Source organism: Puma concolor, chromosome B3 (genome assembly GCF_028749965.1).
Source record: "Puma concolor isolate L17-30 chromosome B3, mPumCon1.1.hap2, whole genome shotgun sequence".
NCBI classification, from domain to species: Eukaryota; Metazoa; Chordata; class Mammalia; order Carnivora; family Felidae; genus Puma; species Puma concolor.
In genome coordinates, this window is record NC_141672.1 from 142,359,270 (window position 1) to 142,370,841 (window position 11,572).

An 11,572-nucleotide genomic window follows, 5' to 3' on the forward strand; every position below is an offset into this window, starting at 1 on the left:
CCCCTCCAATCCCTGAGATGCCAATCTCCTGTCCAGGTATTTGTGCTTCCAGACAACTGGTTCAATCACATGTTCCAAGGACCTCCCATCTTGTGTTCCCTTAATCTGCTAGATTGGCTCACAGAACTCCAAGAAATACGTTACTTACTAGAATACTGGTTTATTATAAAAGGACCTAACTCAGGAGCAGCCAGATAGAAGAGATGCGCTGGGCAAGCTACGGGAAAGGGTACAGAAAACACCATGCTGTCTTGGAGTGCACCACCCTCCCCAAATTCCCACGTGCTCGCCAACCCCAGAAGCTGTCAGAAGACCATCCACTATCCTTTTGGAATTTTGTGAAGGGTTCATTTCACAGGCAAGACTGACTACATCATTGGCCACTGGTGATTGAACTCCAAATCCTGCCCTTCTCCCTCCCAGGTCACGGGGTTGGACTGAAAGTTCCAACTCTCGGTCACAAGGTTGGCTTCCCCAGCAATCAGCTCCTATCCTTAGGTTACCAAGGGGCTTTCTAAACTTCACCTCGTTAACATAACAAAAGACAGCTTGATTGCTCTCAAAATCACTAATTGCATAGGAGTTCTGTGCAAGGAATAGGTACAGAGAACAAAAACATACATTCTTATACACACACACACACATATATATATAAATCATGATATCACAGTCTTAAAAACAGTCTCCACCTCACCCTGGGGACCCCTTCCCTTCTAGGCTGGAGTTCCCTGAGGTGGCAAATATATTCACCTCTACAACTCACTCCAAATCCCAGAAAGAGAAATGCACTCCTGGTCCTATGTCTGGACTTACCCTCTCCTGGTGGCCAGGTTTCACTCCCAGGGCGGCACTACTGCCCATGAAATCAGCAAGCCTCAGCTAGGGGACATCTCCATCTGCAATGAGGGGAAAGAGCACGTGCAGGAGGTACATGGGAAGGAGGGCATTGTCAGGAGGAGACACCTCAGCTCTGACCTCGGAAAGCAATCTCCCTGACCCCGGGGAAGAACACAAGGCTACGTCTGAAGCAGAAACAGAAATCCCAGTCCGCTAGCTTACATCACACGGGCCCGTCTGTTCAACCCAGAAGGCTGTGTGAGAGGAAACCAGGGAGCTGGGAGCCAGGAAGCCTTGCTAGTGGAACCACTATCCTGTGCAGACACAGGCAGGCCTGAGACGCTCTCTCTCTTCCACTCGTTTAGCAAATGTTCCCTGGGTGCCCTCCGTGTGCCAGCGACCAGTGATGACTCAAGCAACACAGGGAGGGATCAGGAGCCCCAACGCAGAGGCAAGAGATCAGCATTCTCCTCCTGCACCCTCAGTGCCGTTAAGACTTGGGGCCAAGTCCTGTGCGACCAAGATTCCACCATTGATAAAAGGGAGATAACAGTCCGACCTGCTTATTCACATGACTGTCTCAGAACAGATATGATTAAATTCTGCTTAAATATAAAATGTTTAAAAAAAATGAAAAAAGAAAATAAAAACCAAAAGAAAAAAACAAAGGAAGAAATTATTTCCTAGGCTAGACTTTCATATCAAGTACAAAGGGAGAAAAACACAAAATGGATAGAGGCTAAGACACTGCACAGAACTCGTTTTTTCTTTTTTTGCCTGAGCCTAGAAGCTTTCACAGACCTCAAGGCTTTTAGAAGTTCAGTTTCCTTCCTTGGGTTCTCTTTCTGGGCCCAGGGAGCCAGCTGATTCACTATGAAGTAACGCAACACTCAATTATCAGCTTGGACACAAGCGAAAGGCGCCCTAAGAGACGGCCCTCTCTTCACAGGGAAAAGCCAGTCGTTCTCAAAGGAGAAATCAGCCAAGACCCACACAAGAATAAACTCGTTTATTTCTCTGAGTTTGTTGCACGATGTTCCCTGCAAAGACGGAGCCAGCACATAGTGTCCTTGAGGCCCCGGTCGCAGGCCTGTTCGAGCACTGTCCACAGCAGCACTGTTCGTCAGAGGTCCAAGAGAAATCTCCTAACCTGGGCCAGGTACTTCGGTTTCAAATAGTCGCCCAGCTCTTCCTTACAGACCCAGACATGCTGGCCCTTCTTCCAGGCCTGGGAGAAGTCTCCTCTGGTTAAGAGCAGTGCTTTGAAGAAGAATACTCTGGCCCCGAGGCTACTCTCTGTCCGCATTGCCTGAGGGAACTTGAACTTGTAGTGGCCACAGGGGGCGTTTCCCAGGAACTTGGCTTCCACTTTTTTTTCTGAAGGGGGGGATGGGGGAGAAACAGAATTGGAAGATAAGGACACACCCACCTGTTCACTCTGGCTCCCCAAGTCACAGGGGGTCTCTGTGAGAGCCATTTCCCGCGAGAGGTAAAAGCAATCCCTGGGAGTGAGGAGTGAGGAGTAAGGATGAGGGTCATTCCTAGAGAGCCTCTTCCCGTCTCCATCCAAATGCTCCTGGCCCGTGGCCTCGGGCTCCGGCTCCAGATTCGCTGGGTCTATCACACTTGCCAGGATACTGCCTTCAAACTGAAGTCAGCAATGCAGTTCAAATGCCACTACCTGGAGTCACAGCACCAAGCTTCTAGACTCAGCCCGGCCACTGTCTGCTGATGAAGGACCAAGACACTCGGTATCTGTAAAGCAAAGCTCATTAGCCTCTTAAAGAGAGGGTTACTTGAAAAGTATGAAAAAGACCCAATTTGACTTCCGTAGGGTGAAAACATAACCAAAGTTAAAAGACAAAGACAGATGGATAGATATTATCTGCAACCTATAACGAGGGTTAACCCCAACCAAGCACTTCAGAGGACAGGGAAAGGATAGATTAATTACTAAATGGCATCTGGAGAACTGGCTGAAGAGGAAAAATATAAAGCTGGATTCCACCAATCTCAGTCCTCATATCAAAATTGACACCATACAGATCCAAGATTTAACAACAGACATTTAACTTTCATAAAAGGATTGTTCATTCTGGATCATGGATGTTTAATACTTCCTGAATTGTTCTGTCTCTTCAAATTTTTCATTAATGAAAAAAGAAGCCAAAAGAGTACTAGAAAAAACTGTGGGATACTTTCCGTATCATTTTCGAGAGGGAAAACCCTAACCAAGACACAAAATTCAAAAAATCCGTAAAACAGAAAACTATGTATTTACATAAAATTTCTACCAGGAAAAACAAAGCATAAAAGTGAAAGACAAAAATGACACACTGAGAAAAATATTTTTGACACGCTCCACAATAGAGTATCTTCAGGTATAAGAAGTACTTAGAGATCAATGAGGAAGAAGCCAACAAATCTCAAAGAAAAATGAACTAAGCATATAAACAGGACCTTCCACACAAAAATAAATATCACTGACCTATAAACTCTTTGAAAGATGCTCAGTCTTATTCAATTAAAGAAACGTAAATTCAAACAACAACGTGTCATTATTACCCAAGTCCCAAAACTTTGAGCTATACGCTGCCTGTCAAGGGTAAGAGAAAAACCAGCACTCTCATGTATGTTGCCAGGGTAGAAATTAGTATTAACCGTCACCTTTGATGAGAGTTACCAATTTCAAGTAGGCGTACCCTTTGATCCAGAGACTCTGCTCCTAGAACTTGATCCCCCCAGATGGTTTCTCTGCGCACGTGAGCAAAGGCGAGTATTAGTGGATGCTCACTACAGCTTATTTGTAAAAAGCAACAGAATGGTAAGGAGAATTGCGGTACATGCCTATTATGAAACCGCTGGCTGGTGTCAGAAAGCCTAAGCTATGGCTTCCCGCGCTGATACAGAGAGATGCTTACGAGCTGAGAAAACGGAGGCATGTAACCATGTTCCTACTACGTGGAGAACAAAAACCGGAGGGGATATGTATGTGCTTGTGATTTCTTTTTTGTTTTCTATTTTTTTTTTAATGTTTATTTATTTTTGAGAGAGAGACAGAGTGTGAGCAGGGGAGGGACAGAGAGAGAGGGAGGCACAGAATCTGAAGCGGCTCCAGACTCCGAGCTTTCAGCACAGAGCCTGACATGGGGCTCAAACCCACAAACTGAGAGAACATGACCAGAGCCAAAGTTGCACGCTCAACCGACTGAGCCACCCAGGCACCCCTGTGCTTGTGATTTCTAACAGGATACACCAAAAAGTGTTAATGGTGTAACTGCTCTGAGACAGAAAATTATTTCTTATCCTATATTACATTTACTAGGCACCATATATAATGAATTGCTTCTCTCAATACTAAAACCAAAACAAACAAAAAACACTATTAGCATCACATGAGGAATTTATGTATGAGGTGAGCTCACCTGCAACACACACACACACACACACACACACACACACACACACACACACACACACGTCAGCAATGGGTATCTACCGGTGATGGAATTATTAGAAAGTTTCTTTATACTTTCCTGAATTTTTCACTTATTTCAATGAATATGTATTATTTTTCTATAATCTGGAAAAACAGATTAAAAATATAAGCCAAACAATATGAAAAAAGAAATGGTTCATTATCAAATGAGCAAAGAATCTAAATAGGCACTCACAGTGGAGCCATGGTGCTCAGTAGGTTAAGCATACGACTTCGGCTCAGGTCACAATCTTGCAGTTGGTTAGTGAGTTCAATCCCCACATCAGGCTCTGTGCTGACAGCTCAGAGCCTGGAGCCTGCTTTGGCTTTTGTGTCTCCCTCTCTCTCTGCCTCTCCCCGACTCAAGCTGTCTCACTCCCTCTTCCAAAAATAAACAGGGGCGCTTGGGTGGCTCAGTCGGTTGGGCATCCAACTTCGGCTCAAGTCATCATTTAGTAGTTCATGACATCTGAGCCCTGCACTGGGCTCTGTGCTGACAGAGCCGAGCCTGGAGCATGCTTCAGATTCTGTCTCCCTCTCTCTCTGCCGTGCCCTGCTCGTGCTCTGTCTCTCTCTCGCTCTCTCTCAAAAATAACAAATAAACATTTTAAAAATTTTTTAAAAAGAAATAAAAATTAAAAAATAAACATTAAAAAAATTTAAATAGGCACTCACAAATAAGTATAAATGCCAATAAACACTTGAAAACATGGTCAATCTCACTAGCAATCAGGAAAACCCTAATCCAGAAGAGATGTTTTACTAAGATAGGCAAAAATTAAAAAGAGACGATTACATATGTTGGTGGGGTCTAGACAAACAGACGCTCCACTACACCACTCCTGAAAAGGTCAAATGTTACGGACACTCTGCAAGACAACTGGGTCGTACTTATCAAATAGTTAAGTGGCCATCCTTGAGCATTTAGCCCACCTCTAGGAATTCCATCTTGCAGAAGGACTTGGGAAGGGAGGTGCCAACAAGCAGGAAATAAATGCACTCCGACTTTTACACGTACATATATTTTTATATTTCGTGAGCTTTTCTTCGCCACTTTAATCATTTTATATTATTTACCATTTTAATAACTTCACAATCAACACATTTTGTTTGTTATGCACCCATTTAATGTCAATACCTCTTTTATACATTTCCCCTCACATTTAATTATTGCAACAGGAATATTAAAAGGAGAAAAGTGGGTGCCGAGATGGAAGCCTGTCCACGTGGCTCACAGGAGGCAGAGCTGAGCCAGCATCAGCCATGACTGTGTGAGAGAAGCAGAGGATCTGAACACAGTGATCCTGGCGAGACACCCAGATGCCACCTCCTAGGTGACAGCTGAGGACATGGGAGCACAGCTAAGGTCCCCACCCACTCCATTCTGTCTCACCCCCTCTCTCGCAGATTGGGGAAGGACCGACTGGGCTGCTGCTTCGTTAGCACGTGCTTGTGCCAGTGGCAGGGCAAGTAAGGTGACTGGGAACAGATGCTGCCAAATCTACATCCTCGGTAAACACACGAGCAGTGAGCCAGGTACCTGATGGGAGCTGGGATGATGGGGAAGAACAGATACTGTCCGTCCCTCCAAGGGAGTCAGAATTCTAGCTGGGGAGAGAAATGTGTCGATAAACAATTGCCAGGCGATGGAGGAAGTGAAAGGGCGTATTCTCCACTAGAACACAAGCTCGCACAGAGCTGGGGTAATGTCCCGTTCGTCGCTGTGACCCCACTGCCTGAAGAGCATCCGGCAAACGGCAGGCTCAGAGTAAATGTTTGTTGCATAAAATGAATAAAGGCACACACAAATTCTATGAAAGCCTAGAAGGAGGAGTAGCTCTGTCTACCAAAGGGCTTGAAAAAGGTTCTACCACGGAAGGTACAATGTACAAGCTGAGTCTTCAAAATTGAGCAATCAGACCAGGGAAGAGTAAACCGCTCCGGTCAGAGACCAGCATGCCACAAAACAGAGCCGCACGCCATGACCACGTTATTCGAGGAACGCAGAAGGTCTGCTGGGTTGGAATTCAGAATATACGGCGATGTGCGGCCAGATGGAAGACCGGCAACCTCAGGACCAGAGCAAAAGGATTTGTGGGCCATGCTCCAAAGTCTGAACCTTTATGGGAAACCCAGGCAGAGAAGGGACAAGGGACCTGTGTCTGAACGCTCATTCTGGCAACACTGAAGAGCATGACATGAAAGCAAGGGGGAACTTTTTGGGCAACTATTTCAAAGGTCCAGTGCAGTGGTTCTCAACCACCGTGACTTGACTCCCCAGGTAATACGTGGCAACATCTAGGGACATTTTTGGTTGTCATGGCTGTCACACTAGGGGGAGTGGGGGATGGGCAAGTGCTACTGGCATCTAGCAGGTAGAGGTCGGGGATGCTACTGAATCCTACAACGCTCAGAACAGCCCCCACAAAGAATTACCCAGCCCCAGTGTCAACAGTGCCAAGGCTGAGAACCCCTGATCTGGTGAGAAGCAAAAGGGGTGACAGCTACAGCTGTGAGGATAAAGAGAGGAATATTCAGACCAGACAGGACCCAAGAAGCTGTGGAGGTCAGACCGAAGCCAAAGAGAACTCTGAGGTTTCTGGCTGGGTAACTGAGTTAAGTGTCGGGCCAGGAAGCAAGGCTGCCAGGATAAGAAGAGGTGCAAGCTGAGCGTGGCAGGATTCTCACTTTTGAAAGTACACGCTAAAATTTTAAATGGGGGGGGGGGGGCAGAGAAGGAACAGGGATGGCGCCTGCCAGCGTCCCCAGAGGGTATTTGAGCAGCCCCCTAGATTTGTGCTGAATTGAATGCTTGCCCCTCAAGCCAACTATTTGAAGATAAGCAAATAAGCCTCTTTCATAGAAAGTCTGGGTACTTTTCAATTGGCTGCCTCTGTGCCGGGCCCTGAGGCAGAACCTAAATCTGAGGGGAAACAGCTTCATCAAGGATAATACAGTCTGTCAAATACTGAGCCACCAAAATATCTTCCTCAAAATGACAGCAGACAGCCAAGGAAATGAAAAATGTCCTCATTTTCAAAGAGACACTCAAACTTCAAAGCTAATTTTAGAACACAGTGACTTAGAAACAGAGGTTGTAGAAGACTGAGTACTTCTTCAAGATCTGAAGTATGGGCTAAAGAGTGAATCTGTGACAGACCATATTCTAAATACAAAAGAGCTAAAGACACTTCATGTCATTTAGCCTCTCAGCACAATGCTGTAGCTTAAAAAAAAAAAAAAAAAAAAAAAAGGAAAAGATAACTCTACACAAAGCAGGTCAGGAAAAGATCCAACCTATGCAGAGATTAAAGAAAATCCACTTCCTCAAGAAATCCACATTAAAATAATCAAAAACGTGGGAAAAGAGAAAGCCAAACAGCAACTCCTAATCTGTTTTATGAACAATAAATAATGAAGCTTTCAGTGGTGTAAAAACTGAAAACCATTTTACTGTAGATATTGATCCTGCAAATACTGTCTGCACTGTTAGTTTCACTGGTGTTCCAAACGGAGACAGAAATCCCACCGAAGGCAACGAGCAGGACCCACCAAGACGGCAGGATCCGTCGTAGCTACCCACTACGATAAAGTATTTCACAACACTGGGCTCAAGAGAAGATCTGGGCCAACGAAACCAGGAAAAGTACTAGAACAATCCATCCCCGTGGAATACGTAAAAGCGTGGAAACCTGAAGATGAATGTTTTATACTCTGTTGGGAAGACAACAAGTCTTACTGAGAAGTTGAAGCTCTCCGCTCTTCAGCTACGAAAGCAGTTGTTAAATTTACTGATGAAGGGCAACCACGAAGAAGCACCACTTTGCAACACCGGCCCACGGAAACAGAGGCATGCAGGGAGGAAGGACATACAACCAAACTCCTGAGTTCCGCAGACGAGGTGAAGGCCAAACAACAAGATCCACTCGGCCAAGCCAGCAGTTTCTCCAACCATTCTGGCTTGGCACTAAGACCCTCAGAGTCTTTATAAAGAAAAGGGCCACTGACTGAAACTTCAAGATCCAAACCTGTAGATGGACCTCTTCCTTTCCCTTCAGAAGCAACTGCCATGTGGATGTTAGTAAAGAATGAAAATGTAGATTTTAGGGGGGAAAAAATTCAACCCACACAAAAAGTAGAAAAAAAATATATAGAGTTCAATAAAGCGAATACATTTTACAAGTGAAAGAAAGAATTGTTTCTTCTGCCATCAATAAGACCGATGTGCTAATAATATAAAGAAAGAAAAGAAGACATAATTCTTTCTAGCTGAAATGTTTAGAGACATCAAAGTTTCCATCAATGACCCACCTCCAACCCTTAAAGCCATCCTTGTAAGTCAGCCTGGGACTGAGTCGGAAGGGAGTCTTGTGAAGTTCAGAGAAGGGCAGAGAACTCACCTGACAGTGTGGCCAGGGTTCGCTCAGCTGTTCCTCGGAGGGTCTCCCCAGGCTGCCACTCGGCCTGGGGAAGTATCCACACATCCTTGTCTCCAAGCTTCTCTTTGACCAATAGAACAAGGTTCCTGTCTAGCTTCCGGTGCAGCGAGGTTCTGTCGTTCTTTTCATCAGCTTCTGTGAAGAAAAGGGGGTCAAAAAAGACAAGAAGTCTGTGATCTGCCAGAACCAAGGAGAACAGAATTTTACAATCTTCCTTTGAGGCAGACTGTACCTCGAAGCCACAACCTCTGTCCTCTTATAATCAGATTACAACCCTGACGCATCTAATTCGTACCTCTTTCAGGGCAGGGTCTCACAATCTTGAGAAAACTACAATGTAAGAAGAGAAGACCAAAAGCTGAACTTCTCCTTTGAGGAGCACAACACAAAGTTCTTTGAGCCTTTGGAAAAGAAGCTACACCCACACTACTTCAAACACCACAACTTCGCTGGGTTTGACACTATTACTGACTTCACTAGGCCCGACTTTCTCTGTTCTTCAGTCTTCATGTATGAACTAAGATAAGAGAGCTCAATCCTCTGCTTTAGGAAGGATTTCAGATAAAACACAGGAAAGTAATGGGAAAGGTTTAATCTCCCTCCCGTTCTCACTCCCAAACTGGAGTTAAACTCAGGTAACATTCATGAAGTTCAACTGAGAGAGAAGAGGCTATCCCACCAGCACCCTTACCTCCCGCTCAAAAATAACAAAGGCCTTTAAAAATGACATTAGCGTAGATGTGAGGAACAGGGAAAATAATTTATTCTTCGCCAACCTGAAAGAAGTTTTGCAATCACTTGTTACTTACAACACAAAGTAACGGCGAAGCAAATGTTCTCTGTCTGGGAACCAAAATACCTAACTGCCCCTTCCCTTGTCTCTTGCTGGCCTGCAAAGACCACAAACCTGTTATGCGAGCTCCAGGTTTGAACTGTAGGAATTTCTGCTCCCATACATCTTCCAAATCCTGCACCAACAGTACATTCTGTCCATCTTCTTCTTCATCATACAAGTCAGCTTTCCTCTTTGCCAGTTGCTGGGCTTCATCCAAAGCACGAAGCTCATGGTCTGAATACATACTTCTCTCTACCTCAATCTGGGAAAATTAAAAGGACAAAAAAAGAAAGCCACAGGCAGAGTAGAAAACAGAGCTGTAGCACGCCTGACAAAGAACTTTACCACTCATCATAACCAGACATACAATCAAAACACCATGGAAAAAGAACCAAAGAAGAAAGGTCACCTGCACTTTGGGCTTGGGCTACATTTGCTAAAATGTTAGAAGGTGACTGAAGGTCAAGCTGCTTCAAAGAACAGAAAACTGGGACAGGCATTTCCTGCCCACTTACTATGCTCCTATCCTATCAGTCTTCTATCAAAATCTCATCATGGATTTTCCTGCCTCACAGAATTTGTACAGGCGCTGTCCCTTCTTCCTAGAATGTTGTCCCTGATGTTTTTCTAAGAAATTCCTGCTTATCCTTCAGGTTTCAATTTAAATATCACTTTCTTGGGGAGATATTCCTTGACACCGCCCATAAAATCAAATTAGATACCCCTGTTAAACCTTTTACAGTATCCTGTATCTTCCTTTATGACACTTAACAAGATCTGCAGTTATACAGTCATGTGATTATTTGGTTACTGACTTGGTCCACCTCCACTAGACTGAATAGTCTGAAAACCAAAGGCATGTCTGTCTTACTCACTACTGCGTGCCTACCACTTAGCACAGTGTCTGTACAAAGCAGGTGGTAATGGATTATCTATAAAATGATTAATAAAGTGTTTGCAGAATAAACTAATAAACCAAGTAAAAAGCACAAACTGAAGTTTCGAACTCTCAGTAGCCAAGACGCAAAACATCTCAGACTCTGGGAAAACAACGTTCAGTCAGTATCTGAGGGGATTTAAGCCCCTCACAGCCACTACACTGAATACTTGCCCTTGTTTTCTCACTTGGCCCTCAGACAGCTTTGATCGCACCATTTTATCGATGTGCCCACTGCCTTCTCCTAAAACATCACATCAGACTTTCTCCTCTCTAAATTATTGACGACCTAGGAGAGAGACGTCCGTCTTCTTCACCACCGCATACCTAGCGTGTGCAATGAAAAGGGAAACCATTCTCCAAAGAGCTGCCTAACGTGACAATAAAGAACAAGGAAAACAAACTATCTTTTAATGAACGCCTCCTATGCACCAAAACAACCCAGGAAGGTAGATACCAGTGCGCAGGTAAATACCCCGAAGTTCTGAAAGGAGATAAGACTTGCTCAAGGACACTCGGACTAACTGGTGCCGGAGTCGTGATGGAACCCAGGCCCACGTGTCTCTATTGGTTCCCCCAAGAGCCTCCTAGAAGCTGTAAGCTGCACCTCAATCCTACCTGCTGTAGTAGAGCCGCCATCTCTTCCTGCAATGGGGTCAGCGGCTTCGAGACCAACGGTGGCCGCTGCAGGCACAACGCGCCCACCAAGCGCCATGGAGACCCGCTGCTCAAGGGTGCGGCCGCAGGGGCCAGGCTGCGAGAGCCAAGGCTACCGGCCCAGTGCCCCTCGAACCGCCGCCAGCCCTTCGCCGCCTCTAACAGAGTCCGCCTTACGGGCGCCGCCATTCTTCTGCTCTCCCACAAGGTACCGCGGCTCCCCGCGGCATCCTAGGCCAATCCCATGCTCCCACAAGGCAGCGCGGCAGCGGCAAGACGGAAAGAGCTCCGTCCCGGGAACTACTAGAACGAACCATTCCAATATGGGGGGGGGAGGTGAGCAAAGATATCATGTTAGACGATTAGAGAAAAGGGAAGACACTCCCAGT

At 45.5% G+C, this 11,572-nt stretch overlaps 1 protein-coding gene and 1 pseudogene across 1 annotated transcript; one reads left to right on the plus strand and one right to left on the minus strand.

The window, feature by feature from the left end:
• Positions 1–1,831: 1,831 nt before the first annotated feature.
• Positions 1,832–11,409, minus strand: MRPL46 (mitochondrial ribosomal protein L46). The gene is made up of 4 exons (XM_025919531.2): positions 11,145–11,409; positions 9,662–9,851; positions 8,716–8,889; positions 1,832–2,214 (listed from the first exon to the last, which is right to left on the minus strand). Exons 1-4 carry the CDS (start codon positions 11,370–11,372, stop codon positions 1,961–1,963), a joined length of 846 nt encoding a protein of 281 aa, XP_025775316.1. The 5' UTR covers positions 11,373–11,409; the 3' UTR covers positions 1,832–1,960.
• Positions 6,358–9,828, plus strand: LOC147580443 (tudor domain-containing protein 3 pseudogene; annotated as a pseudogene).
• Positions 11,410–11,572: the final 163 nt, after the last annotated feature.